The 19,111-nt window shown below is 50.2% G+C and overlaps 2 protein-coding genes across 2 annotated transcripts; both read right to left on the minus strand.

Moving 5' to 3' along the window:
* Nucleotides 1-41: 41 nt before the first annotated feature.
* Nucleotides 42-14,107, minus strand: CSUI_001387 (uncharacterized protein). The gene is made up of 10 exons (XM_068061593.1): nucleotides 11,581-14,107; nucleotides 10,181-10,239; nucleotides 8,901-9,402; nucleotides 5,563-8,106; nucleotides 4,704-4,779; nucleotides 3,868-4,031; nucleotides 3,291-3,351; nucleotides 1,536-2,357; nucleotides 755-804; nucleotides 42-470 (listed from the first exon to the last, which is right to left on the minus strand). Exons 1-10 carry the CDS (start codon nucleotides 14,002-14,004, stop codon nucleotides 390-392), a joined length of 6,783 nt encoding a protein of 2,260 aa, XP_067926425.1. The 5' UTR covers nucleotides 14,005-14,107; the 3' UTR covers nucleotides 42-389.
* A 2,033-nt stretch (nucleotides 14,108-16,140) lies between these two features.
* CSUI_001388 (leucine rich repeat-containing protein) lies at nucleotides 16,141-17,141 on the minus strand (the record flags this gene model as incomplete). Its single annotated transcript, XM_068061594.1, has 1 exon — nucleotides 16,141-17,141. Exon 1 carries the CDS (start codon nucleotides 17,110-17,112, stop codon nucleotides 16,141-16,143), a length of 972 nt encoding a protein of 323 aa, XP_067926426.1. The 5' UTR covers nucleotides 17,113-17,141.
* Nucleotides 17,142-19,111: the final 1,970 nt, after the last annotated feature.

Here is a 19,111-nt window from a genome sequence, read left to right on the forward strand (position 1 = left end):
AATGCCGAAAAGGATAGACGCGTCTCCGGTAGTCTTTGTGTCTCCTGGGGTCTATGAGCGTGAAGGCTGTTTCCCCTCTTCAGGACAGAGTGGAGTCGGATACCGCTCCACCTTTTGCGACGATGACAGTACAGTCGCAGAGGGGCAGGCACACAAGAAGGAAACGTATCGCTTCACCACGCAAGGCACCATTGTACCCAGTCTAGTGGAAATCGCCGTCTGCTGGTCAGTCTGACTACATAGGCACATTCTGCCACGGTTGCCTGGGGGGGAGCGAACGAGCGCGTTTCGCTTAACACCCTGATCAGCATGCAGACGTCTAACTTGTCAAGAAGACACCCGTACGGAGAGCAACTGAGGTATGGCCGGAAGATTCTATCTTCCCTGAGCTACCCTGTTGGACCACTCCAGTGGCTCCTAATGTCATCGAGCAGCCTCCCTCGCACTTCAGGTGACAGTAGGCCTTGGTCCTGTGAATGAGGCAAGACAGGTGAGATCATCGCAGCCAAAAACACTTCGATTCCATGCCCCAGCCACATGCGTTCGGCTTGTACAGTAGCAATGCTTATAGATCGCTGAAGGTTTGGAGCGATAACTACGTCTTTATGACTGCATCTAAATGTGTACGGAGGCTACGCACATGGCGGAACACAACAGTAGCATACGGCCAAGGGTTCGGGGGGCCCGTGTGAAGAAACGTGTGTCTATCGTCTGAGTAGAACACGTCGAAAGAGGCTAATCCATTCCAGCTCACTTGAATCGGTACATGGAGATGTTTTCTGTTCTCTCGAGGAGAAAGAGCGGCTGCGGAGAATACCACACAACATTCAAAGTGACACCAAACATTGCCCTCCTCAGCAGGCGAACGAAGAGCGGCAATATGAAAGGTCTCCTAACAAAGCGGAGGGGTGAGAACAGACGAGAAGATCCATGTTCACTGTCTTTGTTAACTGTGAATCCTTCTTGATGGTTACAGTATCCACCAGCGAAAAGTTCCTCAGTACTACAATGCTGTCTTCAGTCGAGAGGCCAGCCACCTGAGCAGTTCGTTCTGAAACACATTTCCTTCCTTTCTCAGTGAAAAGCTGTTTTTGCCGAATATCTTCGTGTTCCCCTTCCCCCCGCATCAGCGGTTGACAGTAGATTCTCAGTACGGCATCCGGTCGTGTTCGCTGTGCCTTATGAATACTCACGTACTCAACCCCGTAGAACTACTCACAGGTGGGTACCTTGTTCAACCCAAACCACTTGTTAACTACTCTGTATCCTGTTAGTGGAGGGCCGGAAGTTGATGCAAATTGTTCCGCTAAGAAAGCTAAATACGGAATCGGAACGAGTCTCCTTGGCAGTAGTGACCCTTTAGAAGCCTTGCCTCAGGAACACCCTGATGCGCATAGCACTTAAATCCTTGAAGCAGGTCAGTATACCGGTTCTAATCGTGCGACACTATGAACGAAAGTATGCCAGCATTCCACTGTATGAGTATACCGAGGTCTTCTGCCCCCCATGTGTGATTTAAGAAACTGCGTTCTTACCAATCACTCTGTCGCAGAGCTCGTCCAAGCTGGCTCGCCGAATGACTGTACCCAACAATATCTGATCGCCGTGTAGCTGTCGCATGCCCCCACCTCCCTGCGCCTCGTCACGTCCTCCGGCTCCCCCGATGGCAACGGAATCATCTTGTCTCCCTTCGGTAGTCACCGGGCTTTCCCCCCTGTCATCTCTACTTGCTGCTGATGAGCTAGCAACCAGCTCGGTTGCCGATCCCTGATTTTCTCGTCCTTCTTTCATCTCCTCAACACACTCGCTCTCTAGTATTCCTGCACGCGCCTGTTGTCGCAGCCTGGCTTGAGCTGTGAGCAGATAATGGAGACCAATCGATACACGATCTACGTATGTCGCTGCTGCACCGCTGTCCGTGTGGGACAGCATCACTTCGATGTCCCTGACCACTATGGCGAGCGCCTTGGAGATGAGATCTGTGGAACCTGGAAGACGGAGCTGCCCGTAAATTTCTCGAGAATCCTCTCTCTTCATCTCAGAGAACGTACGCGCGCGGAGTACGGGCCCGTTAACATCTGAAACATAGAGTTCTTCACCATTCCCGTCAAGCTTCTGACTGTCCCGTGTGATCCGAATTTCTCCCTTCCGCCCTGCATCCGCCAGAGACGCACGGGGGCCACCGTCCGCGTCTCTCTTGATCACAGACATTGCACAGGGAGCAAGGGCTCCTACTAGACAGTGGGCAAAGTGTGCCATCGCTTCAAAAAGAAGAAGTGAAGCATTGTCGCCGTGTTCCTCTTCCGCGAAAATGTCGTCATCAGACAGAAGGCGCCATCTGGCTTCGAGGTTTTCAGCTGAGCATACGAAATCGAAGACGAAAGGAGTTACCCAGCGAGAATGAAGAAGCCGTCAGGAAAAAACTCATTCACAGACACGTGCAGGACAACCTTTCAAACACTAGAAGCTGCAGCTTCGGAGTGCAGAGCGGGAGAAATATTTGTCATACAAACCACCAAACAGTCCATACTTGAAGCCTGTTCTTAATACTTGTCGTCTCCTTCAGCGCGAGAAAAGATTCCAGAGAGAAAAGAGTGCGACTATAGTCTAGATGATGGTCGACTCCAACTACAGAAAAGGATGAGTTTCCTATCCTAGAAAAGAAAGCAACACGTCAGTCATGTGGACTTAGCGAGAAAATCTTGTGTTCTGTTTGATCCGACTGCGCCTACGAGTACTCCATTGTTAGAGAGAAAGTAGCGCGGGGTCACACACGGAAATGAAGAAAGGAGGGACAGAGCATCATTCCTTGAGAAAAAACAATCGTCGTTCCTTGCGCTGGCTTTTGCAACTCTTCACTGGTTCGCCCTCAGTAATAAAGACTCTAGTAAATTGTTGGTGTAGTCCGTGAACAAGGACGCATCATACTTTCCTCTACCCACGATCTCCTATGCCAAGTGTAGATACCCCCCGCTACGTCGTGCGCCCCGGCCCGGGTCGACCAATGACGCAAAAGGGATGCCGCCCGTGTCTTCACAGATCTGTCTTCTTCCGAAAACTGAAGACAAGCCACTCTTCCACTGAAAGAAGAGGGATTCCAGGAGAGGAGGGTGAAAGTATTAACGAAGCAAAAATAGAGCTGGGCAGAACTGATGACAATCAAGTATGAAGGGAGAAAAGGAACTGCCAGGAGGCAAGCAAACATATCCCACATTACCCACAAGCTTGTTAGAAGAAAGATCAGTGCAGCAAGAGGAGAAAAAATGAATTCACCTACCGACGCCTCTCACCTATTAAACAGAGTACGTTAGTAGCTTCCTCGAATACCTGTTCTTTCAGCCGGCCAAGGTTCTGCGGAAACGATGCCATACACCAGAAGTGAAGAAGCAAGTTTTTTCACTGGTCAAGCAGCAGCAAATAATGCAAATTAGAATCAACACTTACACAGCCATCTTCCACCCAGCGCCGCATTCAGATTTCCCGTAGCTTCACGAGCTATGTTGCCGGACACATAAGTAAATCTTACTCAGACGTCTTCTGCGCAGCGCGCAGAAGACGTCTGAGTAAGTGCTGATAGAGCGGTCTATTCTGAAATCAGGGAACAGCCGGTCTTGGGCTTTGTAGTGATACGAGCGACCCAGAAAAGCAATACGCCAGCTGATAACAAGCGAAAATCAGCAGGCATAATAAGATTCATGTGCAGCGCTCAGTTACTCATACAGATTGGTAGTCTGTACTTCACACCAAATACAGACGTTGAACTGCCCCGTCTTTGCTTAGCAGCCGGAGTTACTTTTCGTGTCAATACACGTTTTTCTTTTATAACCAGTGTTTTCGCTCGCCGTGCTTGAAATCTTCCTGACTTACTAGCGGTGCGCCATCCAGAGAAGACGTTTCTTTCACGGGCAAGCAGTGCTGATGCTCCTTCAACCCATCGCCTTCCGATCCCGGAGCAGTGCCGTCTCGTTGGCTTGAAAATTCGAGATGATTTTGGAACCCTATCAAAGAGGCCCTGTCTTGCTGGTCGATTCCTGGAACGATGACGAAAAGGAACAAAACGATCAGAAGGTGCCACTCTCTGTATGCGATGCGTCAGGTTGCATCGAACTAACTAAATACTAGACCGCAACACTCTCGGTTCTGGCTTTAGAAACAGTAGAGAGAAAATCGAGTGTTTGTCCAGACTCGCACATACACTCACGCGCGTTCGCATTTTGCGGAGACTGGATTGCTAGATGAACTCAATACATCCACGCACTAGCGATAAGAACGGAATCCACAGGTGTGCCAGAGAGCCTCGCCCTACACATGCTATGAAAACCTGCAAAATCTCTAACACGTACTGGACAATCAAGAGTGGAAGAATGGTGCCCTTGACACATACAAGAGAGACTGGACTCCTCGATGAAACACATCAAGCAACTATAACCTGGAAAGACTCCGATCCACACGAAAACAGGCAGAGCAGTATGGACAAAAGCAGAGAAAACTTTCCATGGTCTCCGTGTACATTCCTCTATACTAGACGCCAGCGGACCCCCTACGATGAACGCCACGACCACACCTGGTAGACAGGCATCTGTCTAGTGTTACGTAGACTGACCCTGAAGTATGTGAAAAGCCATATTAGGGAAACTCTGAGACAGGACTGGATAAAAGTGAGAGACAACGTCAGAAATTGAGGAGAATGGTATCTTTCTTACCGTCAAGCATGTTAGTCAGCGCACGTAACCACGCTGCTTGATGTGCGATACTGAAGCGCTGAAGCACAGACGTGTCCTGAGCAGGAACCAAGGCAATACGGACGCCAGGAGCTTGCAGCATCCCTAAGGGAAGAGGGTCTTCGTTCCTCACCTCACAAGTCACATAGACCAGTTCAGACAAGAACACTTAGAGAGAATGCACACACTCTGGGGAATCATTCCACCACATCCTTGTCTGATTACTTGTGTGTTGAGAAAGAAAGTCGTTGTGCATGTCTGAACAGTCATGGCCGCTGATTAAGTGGGATGAAACACACGGACAGCAAGGCAGGTCTTGACTCTAGGACAGAAATAGTGCTGGTGTACAGACACTGCCCAAGTTCTGGAGAGTAGGACAGATATCTACGGGACGGAAGTGTGACCATATGTGTGGCTGTACGCTGGAGCCTGTAGTCGACTAGTGACTACGTTGACGTACATTTTTTTTGTGCATGACAGGCAGGACGTAGGTTTTCGTGAATCCCGTGCACCTATGTGCATATATATATGGTGTAGCGAAGAGGAATATACGAGCCTCAAAAGCAGATGAAACCGGATATTTCAGCAAGGAATGCACAAGGTGTAGAGCTGTCCATCTATGAAGGCGAATACCAGGTCAGATCGCCTCCCCTGGCCAGTCTTCCGTCCACACCGCTTCATGTATTACAAAATCCTATCAGGACAACCGAGTTATCCTTAGCACCAAACATAGTATGGCGGATTGCAGACTAAGATAGGTAGAGAGACGGAAAAAGTAAACTACAGTTACTCATGCACTTCAGGTAGTTCCGCTGAGAGTGCTACTCCAATGAAAGCCTACCGGTGACCTGTCAGCAAGCTCCGAGGACTTCGAGACGAGAAAGACTCTCATCTGAGTCAAACACTCAAGCGCTTTCTTCGTAAACTCTAGACCTGCCGGCCGCCGAAGCATCCAGCTATCCTTCCTTCTGCACCCCCTCCTGAGTAGCGAGGTACAATCTGTTTTCCTTTCTTTCAAGCTCGAGAGTTCCCTCAAGACTTCAGTTACGCGATTGACCGACGCTAGGATAGTCGCTAGGCCGTGGCGGACAAGGGCCTCAAGAGCCGCATCTGCAAGAGCTTCCCTTGCTGACGCGTCGCGGCGAGAAGACAAGCCATTGTCACCATCACTACTATGATGTATCGTATTCTCACTCGATGCTATTGACCCCGTAACGCCGACTTCCGCACTTCTGAAGACCGTCCCATGCGTTGCACTTTCAGCGGAAGAAGGATCAGGTATTTCATCAATACTACTGTTCCAGTCACCAGACTGGGATGGCTGAACATCACCATTCTCACCTTGTACTTCCATTTCTCCACGCTTGTCGGAAGAAGTCGACATCCTGGATGCTGGCGAAAGACTCGCTTGTGTCCCATGACTGTGTAAACTATCCCGAGCTATTCCTTGTGCAAGTCGTCTTCCAGCACTCTTTCTACCATTGCTGGGCAATGCGACGACGAACCTGTCAGAAAGCTGACGTAGAAGGAAACTTGCAGCAAACAGCTGGACGTCTAGACAATCATACATTTCCTTCGCCCATTCTTCTCGAGGCTTGTCATTTCTATCACTTTCGCTTCCAAGAAGAACTGAAGAGTCATGTCCTCTAGCCTCAGCCATCCCCGCCTCGATATTGGATCGAGAAAGAGGGTTCGAGTCAGTAAGTGAAGGCCCATGGCTGAGGCTTCTTCTGTCATCTTCTCCATTTCTGAAAGTCCAGCTATGTTCCGAGCCAGTATCCTGAAATGCCCCAGCGAAGTGAACGGCGGATGCCTGAGCATGGAGAATGTGAATTATCTGGTCGCACGGCAGAGAGGAAGGGAACTGTGTAATCAGACACGTGGAGAAAATAGACAGAAGACGAGGGAAAGCTGATGCTGTGGATAAAGACGAGCAGAGGGATCCTGGAAGATGTCGCACCATAGAATTCCCGTCTTGGTGTGTACTAGGCTCCCAATGTTGAACTCCGTCCGTTTCATTCAAAAAGCATCCTTTTTTATCGCCATCATCCTTTGAGACCTCCTTCATCCCAATCTTCTCACAAGTGCTAGAATCCTGAGTGATATGGTGAAAATATCCGTAGAGAAGGCGTAACCGGCTCCCCATGCACCTCTGGAGAGACAAGACAAGGCTGGCGGGAATAGAGATATGACGGAACTCCGATGGGACAGGAGACGTATGGGAATCAGATGATGATGACGGCGACGTGCACGAAGACAAACCAGTTGAAGAAGAAACGCGAGACAACGACGAGCGATGCTTTTTCAGATATGAGTAGTTACCCAACTCGAGAGAAGCGTAGTCTTCATATATACCGGCTCCTCCGCGTACAGAGCCGCCGCCGGGGATCTCACCTACAGTTTCCGGTGGGTACGTAGAAGACTGTGGTACGGTAGAAACAGATGGCAGCCGTGGACCAGGGAGAGACAGGTGCCATCGTAGAAGAGACGAGCAGGAGGTCGTCGAAGAGGAAGAATGCATAGCTAGTGATTTGACAAGAGAGAGAACTGAATCAAGGTACTCTCCAGTATAACTTCGATCATGGAACATGCCTTTACTGTGACGCTCCGGATAACCCTCACTTCCTGTCCGCCACCCCGTCAAAGTAGAACCCGAGGAGAGGGACTGAAGAAGAGGAGTAAAGGATGATGAGGGTAAAAGAATAAGTTGTTTTCTCAAGGTTTCGAGAAGGCTAGAGAACTCCCCGGAGTAAGTGAAAGGGTCACATGCTGACGTTTCTTCTCGATAGTGTGAAGTAGATAGCGAACCATAGTATGTGAAGTTCAACGGAGAACGTGACAAGTCTGGAGAATGACAGTGCCGCGGATTACTTGAAAAGACAGATGCTGACGGAAGGGATTCTTCTCTTGTTTCCCCCTCTGCTTTTGTGGTCGCTTTGGTCGCCTGTGTAAATAATTCAACCTCTTTCGCCTTGCATGATTGCTGATCTTTTCCGAGAGAAGACTGAAGAAGCGATGACGGCGGGAGAAGAGGAAGAGACGAAGGAAACAGCAAGGAAGATACAGGCGGAAGTGGAAGAACAGAGAGAGGAATGGAAGATATTGTAGAAGGAGAAAGGAGGTGAAGATGAAGAGGTACTAACAGTCCCCCATGGCCTCGGAAACACAAAGGATATAGTGACACCCGGAGTAGCACGAGGGATTGAAGAACCCCTCCCGTTCCCGCAGTGGCCAACGAAGAACAGAGATCAGAAACTACAGAGCGGAAGAGATCTCTAAGGAACCCGCTCTGTGGATGATTGCGAAGCTGATCGTCTCTGGAAGAGTGAAAACTTGATGCATGCACTAAAAAGAGGACTCGGTCACTATGTGGAAGGTGAAGAATCTGCAGGGACATTGACCCATCACAGAGCTCGCGGAAGTGCAAAAGAAGACACGCGTTTACGATCAGTACGAGCATATACCTATACGTACATAGTTGATACGCATGGATTGGATATGTGTCAGGAATGAAGCAGCACCTATACTGGCAACATCTGAATATACTGTGAGTCATCTTACACATCATTACTGTCCATGCTACGAAAGACGCCCGAAGACAAGGAAATCTAAACACCTGGTTTCAGCCTCCACTTCAATCCGCCGCATCCCGTCATGCGCATAAATTCGCAGAATTTCTGGGAAATCCAAGCACGGTTGATCGATAAATGTAGGTCCCTACATCGATAGACATACACGACCCCCGTGGCCCATACAAACACGTATCGAGGTGACCACATGTGTGTGGCCCTATTCACCTCATTTGTGTGTAGACGGATTCAATATAGACACGTGTACACGGGAACACCATACACGTTTACGATCATGTATGAGCACCCGTAAGCGTCTGCTGCATATTTTCTCGGTGGAGCCCAGGTAGGTGGCTCGAACAGAGTATAGGTAGCACTATTCATTAGAAGTGAAACGCCTTCTGATACATTAATACACACGCCTTTACTCCCCCCAGGTACACTAAGCCTAAAAGCAGAGAGATCCACCAGAAGTTTCGTTTTTATGTCTGGGGTCTGGCTCTGGAAGGAGCTGCATCGTAGATCGGAAGTCAAAAGGAAGAAAAAGCTCCTACTGTTCACTTGTACGACGCAGTCACACTCTAGTTGGTGACATAGTAGTATGACGTACCTCTTGGTGGAACTTCGGGTGATCCTCACTGATTGCTTGCACGAGCTGGCGGGCAAGGGTGCCCAGGAAAATTTTAGTGGGATCTCCCGAGTCGAAGTCACCGGAAAGCTGGTCCTCATCTATCCTGCCACCGAGAATGGAGGAAACTTTCTTTCTCATTCTTCTCCTTGTTGCACTGTCTAAATCTTCTTCTATGTCATCACAGCTGTATTCTCCCCCCTCCACTTCGCACGTTGTCTCCGCTGTGGATGATGTATAAATAGAATACATGCATGCGTCAAGGAGGGTTCGGAGATATGGCTGTATCTCTGCCACTAGTGAGGCAGGGGAAGGTTTTGATGGGACAGCATCGGGAGATTTTCTCTGGGGCGCTGATGAGGAAGACGGAGGCCCTGTGATTGTTGCAGGAGTGAATGTATAGAGGCTCTGTAGGTTTGGCTGTCCGAGAGATTGGAGGTGGTCAACAGCATGCATCATGAGCACCGTCAAAACACCTGAGATACTGAGCTCAAAGGGGAAAGAGACCCGCACACACACACACACACACCTGGGGACAGCAGAGAGAAAGAAAGTACCATATGTAGACAGCAAAGAACCGAGTGAAGAAACTGTCGAGCATGAAGAGCTGTAAAGACACGATGTAAGTGCCGAACGGAGCAATCCCAAAAAAACAGTATCTCGGATACGAGAGAACAGAAGAGCGATCTGAGGAGAGAGAGTAGCCCTTGTAAGGATTTCTGTCTCCCCCGTGTTACGAAAGACGTGCATCGCTCGAAGGTCCTAGCGCACTTTTGCGCCTATTCGTACGTAACGAAGCAAGGTGAGTGAACCGGTACATTGAGCATGTGTTCCTACGGACAGCTCCTCGGTTCTCGAAACCTCTGCATCATCACGTAGGACTCCAATACAGAGATACGACAAAAGTGTCTGCAAAGAGTCATCTGCCAAGTGACCGTGTCTATACATCTGTTTGTGCCTGTGTATACTTGCAAATCTAGACATACCTACCTGTCGCTGTTACTACCACTCACGTTGGGCGTGTGCTGCGACAAGTAGATACAGTTAGTTAGATCGATGTGCTACAACATACATTATATATATATATATCCTGCAAGCGTTGGCCGAAGTCGGAGTAGCGAGAAGGAAAGGTGGACTACACCCAAGAGAATTGGACGGGTGTCCCCACGATCGCCATGCATAAGCACCTGACTATGACAACAAACTGGCAAAAGAAGAAAGTGTGAAACACAGCGAGGCCCGTCCACTTCACTCCCTCTTACCGAGGACCGAGGAGAGAGAATGTCCTAGCCAGTCGAGCAAGATCCGAAAGAGAAAGGAACTGAAGAAAGGAAAAGAGAATGTCATGCAACCAGCACTTCACAAATACGGACGCACATTAACGACTCATAGAGGGCATAGGCTATTCTTTGCATCCTGCTATAGGGAGACACGTGTAACATCACACGATCCGACAGACTATCCATCTACAGACACCCCTCTAAACACAGTGAGCTGTTCTTGCCACTGCTATGAGAACCCACTCACGAAAATGTGCGGCAAGCAACGGTACTGTTGCTGCGACCGGAGCCCTTGAAGAGGAGCTTGCCGTAAGCAGAAGTGCATGTCTTATCCGAGTGGACAGAGCGAGTGTAGGTAGGCTGTCTGTTCTGTGTCTCTCTAGTTTTTCTCTCACACAAAAGTGGACATGTGGGGCAGGACGCTCCGTGAAGAGAAAGAGTTTCTCACGCAGTGCAACGTAATGAGCAAGGCAAAGACCAAAAAACATGCTGGAGGTCCCAAGGTTCCCTCTCGGGTCTGGATCAATAGACTTCATGTGAAGGAGTGAGGAAAAAAGAGGCCTTTCCGCTGTCTTCTTACTGATCTCCTCTATGCTATCCTTCAACCTCCACAAGGGGCTGGAGAAGATACCCATAAAACAAGATTCTACACGTTACGGAAAGGCGTCATGCTCGACAACTGGCAACGCGTTCCATGGAAAAAAATTCTGTCACAGCCAGCCATCTAGATACATACATGAATAACCGAGGTTCACGTGACAGATCTTCAAATATTCAGGTGTGCCTATGATCTGCTAGCGTTGAAACCAGTGTGGCTGCGTGCGCGTATATGCAGGTGGGAAATGATCTTATGTATCTTTCAAGCGTGTTCTAGCAGTCCCTTTACCGATGTGTCCGTCACCCTCGCGCCTGTTGTTGTCAGCGAAAAAAAAGGAACACAGAGGGCCACGGCACCGGCACTTGTTACGTAGAATGACTAAGGCAGACACCAAAAAATAGAATGGGTGGAGAAGTTTGATTACTTTGGAAGCCCAGGGGGCTGACAACAAAAACGAAACAGAAATGTGTCTGGGTAATGACGTAAAATTTCAAGTGAGGGAGCTACTATCAACGTGCAGTCTGTGGAGGCGGTTTCTCACTACCTGCTCGTGTGTATGCACGGAGACAGCGAAAAAACCGAAGACTCAAGTACGGACTTTCTCCCTCTCTCTCTCTGTATATATATATATATATATCTGTGTACGAGAGACTGATAGGACGGGGAATATATGTAGGTAAGACGTGTGTGGAGGAACGGACAAGCGATGTTTCCCCTATAGAAAGGATGCAGAAGCGTATAAGAAAGTACTCAAAGAAGCCACTGGTACAGTCGTCCATCTTACAGGCATATGAGGTAGAAGATTATCGCCTAGGCGCTCCCAAAGAGGCTGCTGGGTAAGTGTAAGGTGACATCTGTTGAGCCATGATAGATGACTATTTAGTTTCTCAAGGTCTTCCCCTTTTTCCCCGTGGCTCTCCTGCTCTCTGTTGGAGCCTGTAGAGATTGTGATTTCAAGTCCTTCTTTCGTCCCTGAAGAGAAAGATGGAGAACCGTCAGATAACTGCCTGGGTAGGCCTCTCTCACGCCGCCCCACAGTGTAGGTACTTGAGGACATCATGAGTCGATGAGTAAAAAGATTCTGAGAAGCAATTGTATTGACATGTATCGCCATTACGTGAGATGTCAAGATGTCGATGACCTTCAAAAGGGAAGGACCATCGAAGGAGAAACTGATCCGTTTCAACCGAGAGGTTAGCTGGTTCCAGTACGGTAGAACGGAATGGAAAGGAAGAATACATGAAGAAGCCGAAGAAGAGAGTAGACACGGTATGGAGAAGAAAGGAGATGCAGCTGAAGCGGGGTGACTTTCATCCAGTGTTTTTCCCGAGGTCTTTTCAAAGGATATGTCCGTCTGGTGACGATGGTTTCTCATATACTTATTCGGGTGTAATGACAGCTCGGGATACTGGAGGGCAAAGAGGAGTTGATGTGTGTTAAGAATAGCAATAGGTTTCCACTGTTGAATGGATGGAATAAAAACTTTGAATTGTTTTCCTCTCAAAGAACTTGAGCTCGTCGACCATGTGTCTTCATCTTCTACGTCATGTAAAGATAAAATGTTTCCTGGTCCTGTTTCGTCACTTGACCCACTGAGATCACCACAGAACGAACTCAAGATATTCGGGGTGTCTCTTCTTCCCTGATGAGCGCGAAGAGAAGAACAAGCGTATCCTCTCCCGCTCTGTTGATCTCTCCACTCCGCATCTGCATCATCTTCACGTGTCCACTGATATCTCCAGTCTTCTTTCCCATGCGTGAAAAACCGAGAAAGAGGTGGAGGTGGCGGCACACAGGGAAATTGTCTTAATGCCGTTGTAAGAGGCTCAGGCTGTTGAGCTGGGAGAGCTACACCGTCTCCATCGAACTTGGTCAAATGGTCAAAGTATGTTACAGGTGGAGGAGGAATACTCTTTAGATCAAAGCGAATCTTCTTCTCATTATCGTCCTCACTGATATCCGTTTTCACTTCTTCACACCTTCTCCCTCTTGATGCAACTTCATCTGTCGCCACGCCCTGATCTCGTCTACTCGGAAGCTGAAAGCGCTTACCTTCGTCTGCATCTCGTCGCAGATCCGCATCGTCTCTAATCAGCCTCCGACGACTACGTCTTGTTGTTTGCCTTCCTCTTGAAGCCGGTCTGTTTGCTTCGGTAGCAGAACGATGCTGAGTGATCGTGTGTTTCTCTTCAGTGGTTGCTTCTGCTTGCTTTGCTGAGAGGGGACCGTCCGCCGCTGGCACACTGTTTTTCCTGGACCCGACACCGGTGACATACTCAGGGGAAATCCTGGAGGCCGAAGATGGAGAGGTCTTCCTCTCCTCTAGAGAAGGGGGTGCAAACGTTTGTCGATGGAAATGAACCGACGTTGAGGATCGATTTGTATATGCATGTATATGCCAACCCAGCTCATCGTGTGTTTGCTTCCGCTTGACTTCGGCTTGCCATGCATCTTTGTCTAGATCAACACGTTGGAATCGCTCAAGATATGGAGGTTGAGAATACTCTTCTGGTTTGGCGTCTTTCCGCTTTCTGGTGAATTTCCTAGCAAACTTGTTTCCGATCCCTGCTGAGGAACTCTCACCTTCATAGTCGGAGTCCTCTTCATCCACCCTTTCTCTGCTTTTATTTGCAGAAGAGAAAGAAGCAAAAGGAGCATGGCTGAGACAGCGAAAAGAGGAGTGGCAGTTGGTTACGAAAGGAAAATGAGGACGGTGACACACACAATACGCTGAGCACCTCCGCAAAGAAAGGCACAAAGAAGAGGACAGAGGACGAGGGGGGAGGCAAGAAGTATGAAGACAATCGATTCTTCTGGGAGAGAATCGATATAAACTCTTGTTTGCCGTCAGACCGTGACAAGAGGGAGGTTTTGAGGCGCTGGGGTACTGCACAACTCCCTCTCCCACTCGCGGGAGTCGGCAGCGGTACGGCGACAACATTTGCTTGTTTGTTGTACTTCTTTCATGCTGGTAAGGAGAAACACTTGAAGGCTGTATATATGCTGAAGGAAAGCTTCGCGTTCGATAAGAACACGAGATAGGTACCCATATTTGGCAATTCAGAGCGCAGATGCTCTGGCGGACGTGTACTTTTTGCAGACACGAGAAGGAAACTCGAAGTCGATAACGAGCGCATTGAGAGAGGGAACGGAGTGGTCTCTCAAGAGCGAGCGATCTCACAATCGCATCGAGGGTCGCCGAGGGCATTCATGCATGCGGCCGACATGTTGTCCGGACCACCGAGGCGGAAATAATTGCTTCTTCCTGAAGAGAATCCCACGGATAACATACAGCTGTCATAAAATCTGTCTTATGCCTCGCTGAGTAAACTGCTTGTGCTATGAGGGCAGTATCTGGGGGTGATTCAGAAACGCTCAGTCATGGATTGCATGCGTGAAGAACATGCACAGCTTCGCAGTGTTACTGTGTACGTTCTTCAGAAGTGTGTGTAAGTCGAGATGGTGGTAAGTGAGAAATAGGACAAAGGGCGTTCCTGATTTGAATTGGACAGCGTCCTCGCTCTCGGGCGGACCACGAGCAAGTCGCGTTGCCGGCGTCTGTGAGCAGAACTGACAAGAAAGATAACTTCGCTAGGGTTTCCGGTAACGCTTGGGCTGTGATTTAAGAGCGTTTCTTCCAGTGTGGCCCATCCCTTTTTACCATCTAAAAGAGGTGATGATCCCTATGGAGTCAGCCGCATGGCAACAGTCCCACTGGCGAGAATTCACTTTTGGCGTGCAGCTGGGTAGCAGTCCACACACGTACTGATGTGAAAACGCATAGGTTACGACACGAGCACCTGAAGTGATCTCTGCCGGACTGGCTACGCGTCCCACCAAGACACCGTAGCCGCCCCTGCTGTGAGAGTTACGCGTGATGCTTTTTAACTTATAGACAGATACAAGTCCTGGAGGGCTGTGAGTGAGCCCTGCACAACAAAGTCTCAGTCGTCGGAGTTGATAAGGCAACCTTTCTGCGCTGCCTGGCTTCGACGTGCACGGAATTCAAGTATACTTCTAAAAGTCTCCAGGTGCAGCAGGCGGAGAAGTAGGTACGTGATCGCGTCCCCTTGAGCTGGGCAGGTAAATGGCACCTGTCCATGGGTATGTCTTCACAGAAAGAGCTGAACAACACCGTGTCAGGACGTGATTTCGAAGTTGTACGGACGGGCTGGGAGACAGGCACTCGTTCGAAGCAAGTGCGCAGTTCTTTCGTAGGCAACCGTTCAGAACTACTGGGCACGAGCGGTGCGCATCCCTACGCCAGCGACGCGTGAATCTCCGTCCGCCGTGGTCACTCGAACGCACGGGTGCTGCAGGTCTCAGAAGGGCGGGCGGAGTTACGACCCCCGAGTACACGCGCTAAGGGGCTACCCCCTGAATTCAAATGAGAATGATGTAAGAGTATATAGGAGACAGTCCTCTGACGCGCCGCTGATGACGTCTACGCTTTCGCCGCCGCCGGTCTGTTGGACCCGGTGGCAAGGAAAGGAGCCTAATCTGCTGTGTAAGGTGGGAAGTGACTTTTGCTGGGGCACGCCGTCACGACCTAAACCAAATGAGCCCTTAAACTGTAACCGCGGGAGTGAAGTGACAGAAACCTGTAAATACGTGCTCGGCCGTGCGAGGTGGAATTTACCTGCTGTCGGCAGCTAGTGGCATGAAGTGTCACTTTCTCCACTACAACAGGCTCCGGGATCTGTCTCAGAGCCAGAGGCCGGGTTTACTTTCCCCCTTTCCGTAGAGCCCTCTACGGCAATGGTGAGGGACTCGGTGTTCAGTTCATGTGGTGTATATCATGGTGACCATGGGTCACCTCTCTCGTTAGTGCCGAGGCAGGAATCACGAGTGTCCGAAGAGCTGGGCTTGTACCCAGAGAGCTGGCGAATGTTCGCGGGTTAGGAAGACAAGACCAGATGACGGTACCACGAGTGTAAGAACTGCTGGATCTACAACTCGCCCTGTTGCACTGTGGAGCGTGCTTCCAGTATCTTCCAATGTTGCCAAGCGGCAGACAGGACCGTAATTGAGTCTGTTGAGGTATCAGTGGCCACACAGCAGACCTGAAGGCAATCCTGAGAGTCAGAGAACTGGTCTTAATGAGCATTAAGGAGCGACTGCCGCTGCGCCGGGACTCCTACAGCAGTCAAGAGCAATGTCATCTCCTGTTCGACAGCAGCAACAAGCGGGCGACAGCATTAAAACAGAGCATGGCCAAGCCCACACACACAAGCAAAAACTGTCAGTGGCCCCGGATGCACACAGTAACAGGAGCAACTGACCCAGAGCTGTTGACTCCTACTAAACAGCAGTCTAGCCAATGGTGCGCATCCCGGCTACGCGGTCACGCCTCTCCAACGTCCTCAGGACCTTCCTTTTCCGGCTCTTCGCCCTCTTCCTCTGCGACTCTCTCCTCTGCTTCGCGAGCCCTTTCTTCCTCTTCCCGCTTTCTCTGTGCTTCCTGCTCCTCCTGTTCTCTCTTCCTTTGGAGTTTCAGGGCCTTAGCCCTTTTCTTTTCTTCAGGTGTCACGTCCACTCCGTTGAGACGCTTCAATCTATGCAGAATCACCAGCACCTCCTGCCTGAATTCTTCGTCACTGATCTCTGGATCACAGGGTGAGACAATGAGCTCGCGAAGAAGAGGCAGCATCAGTAGCATCTTCAAAGCGGTGATATCGGGCAGCTTCACACCGGTGATATCCAGGATCTCAAGTCCTACCAGCGTGCTTACGTCAAGTAGGGAGTTGAGCGGACAGTACGACAAAGAAAGGTATGAAAGGGAGGGAAGAGCAGGCAAGTGTGATAGTGTGCTCATGTTTGTGTCCTTGAGGCTCAGATGACAAAGCGTCTCAGGAAGTTTTTCAACGCCCTCGAATGATGTCACTGGGTTACCATCAAGCGTGAGCTTGGCTAGGCGCTGCAGTCCAATCGAGCCGAGTTTGCTGATGGAGTTATTGGACAGGTTGAGCACGGCGCAAGATGGTAAACAAGCATCGTCGGCTAGGTAAGAGATGTCTGTGATGTTGTTTCGAGCGGCATTGAGAGACAGGACATGGGGCAGTTTCGTGAAGGGCAGAATGTCGACAAGGTGGTTGTCTGATATGTCAATATACCGGAGGTAAATGTATGTTGATATTTCCTCGGGAATAGTCGTGATGTTTTTTCCCGTGCAGTTCAGTCGGACGAACGCGTAACCGCTGCCGTCTACTGTTCTAGCGACGTCTGTAAGACTCGAGTCCAGCACCTCGCCAGCCAGTGGCACTTGGTCCGTGGCCACACGAGGGACGGGCTTCTTTTCTTTTTTCGGCTTCGCCATTCGAGCAGATGTTGTGGCACGCTCTCTGACTTCGGCTCAAGGAAGGAGCTGATTGCACGGAGCCAACTACAGCTGTATACCCTTCACTTGCGGGACATGAAGACACAGCGCTGCGTAGGCTGTGGCGCCTTCCTTGCATACACCACTCCAGAAAGCCAGGATGCCACCAGGTGGCCCCTACAGCACTACGAGTGATGGAGAAACCCGAGAACGGCAGATCGAGGCTGGCCTGCAACTCGACGTGCTACTTCGAGTTTCGGGTCACTTAGTGCACCCGGGATTCTCAGCTGCAAGTCCATAGGCAGTCTGCTTATCAAAATTGGGGAAGCCACTGCCTTGGTGTGCCGCGCCCGAAGCTTGTGACAGGGACAGATGGGAATAATTTCGCCAAGGTGCAGTTGTGCTCCTGCCTCAGTATAGCGGCATCTTCCAAAGAGAGTACACATTTCACTTGCCTTGGCTTCCGATTCCCTACTTGGGCCGAGCCTAACGCCGCACATTGACACCCTCTGCCGCTGAGCCACCAGCGCACACCTTGTCCGAAACAGCCAGGGAACTCAGGTGGGGCTCGACAATTTTTGGCAGGAAAAGCTGAGCACAGCTGACGGTTTGGAGATCCGGATCACCAGCTGGACTGCATTGCGCAAGCGCGGCCTGACCTTTTCCGAGACCGGTGGGGACCTGGTTCTGTCCCACGCAGAGGTTTTTTTCTCTTATTAGCAGGCGCGCAGGGCTGCTCCGGAAAGGACAGTGTGTGTCCCCCAAAATTGTGATAGCGCGTCTTCGGTAGTTGCTCTTCGCTCGCTTCTAGAAGGCAAGAAGTTAGAGAGCCTTCTGGACACCACACTGTGTTCTTGCATGCGAACTTCACCGCTATCACAATGGTACCCTCTTCTCACTGCCTGAGCCGCCTTTCTTGCAGCCTCACTGGAACCCCTCCGGTCTCCAATCAGCTCATTCCCTGGAGCCATGATCCGTCCAAGCCTGTTAATGCTCTCAGCGTGCTCGATTCTCCGGAGGCCGCGATCCGACGGATTCTCCTTCCTGCACCTTGATTCATACCAGTCAGCTCTGTTCTTTACGAAGCCATAGTACACTAAAGCGAGCGACTATCCGGAACGCGAACGCGACGTAGGCTAACCGGGTTGTACACTCATTAATGGGGAAAAAATGATGTCCCGCGGTGATGGCCAGGAAAGGCACCGGCTGCTCTGTCCCGGCCGCGCGTGAGTTTGCAGCGCTTGGCTTCACCGGCTAACAGGTGAAGCCTGCTAGCAACTGCACTCATCGATCTCCTTCGTAGACACTCTCTACCACTCCCCGTTTACAGGCAAGATATACTTGCCTTGCCACCGGCCAAAATAGCTGGTCGTAAGTCGACCTCCCGAAAATTTCCGGGAGAGATCGTTGTCAGGAGGCTCCGAGAAACTGAAAGGACGAAGCTTCCCAAGCGACTGTGTAGCAGGGGCTTTGCCGTATCCAGCTGAAACTCTGGCTATTACCCTACTCGCCGAACAGAAGAAACCAACTGAATGAGACACCATCTTTTTGGAAACGGCTCTTGGGTCGCCTTCGATTGAAAAATCTTTATTAAGCAGCATAAACCGAATCTGGAGACTATCGGACTCGAGCACTGCTCAATGGCGTCGTGTTCGTCATACGGGTATCCCACTGCGTAAAACACTCATGCTCCAACAGCACAACTCAAATGAAGTCCAGGGTCCATGCTATACTGACCCGCAGTAATCGTGAAAGAGCATCGGACTTCTCCAAAGAACACGTGGGAGCGCTGGCGCTCACTCGCAGCCAACTTCGAATGCAGGTAGAAGAAGCGGAGACGTTACTATTCACAGGAGCAAGTGTACTCTCATGGAGGTAGGGACCTCGAGCTCAGCATCGTACGAAAGTTCTACGGAATTTCTCGCTGATCCCCTGGTTCAAAACCTAGGACAAAATTCCAGGGCTGCCTGTGTTGTCATTCGGGAGACTCGTCCCTACG

This window comes from Cystoisospora suis, assembly GCF_002600585.1.
Source record: "Cystoisospora suis strain Wien I chromosome Unknown contig_552, whole genome shotgun sequence".
Taxonomy (NCBI): domain Eukaryota; phylum Apicomplexa; class Conoidasida; order Eucoccidiorida; family Sarcocystidae; genus Cystoisospora; species Cystoisospora suis.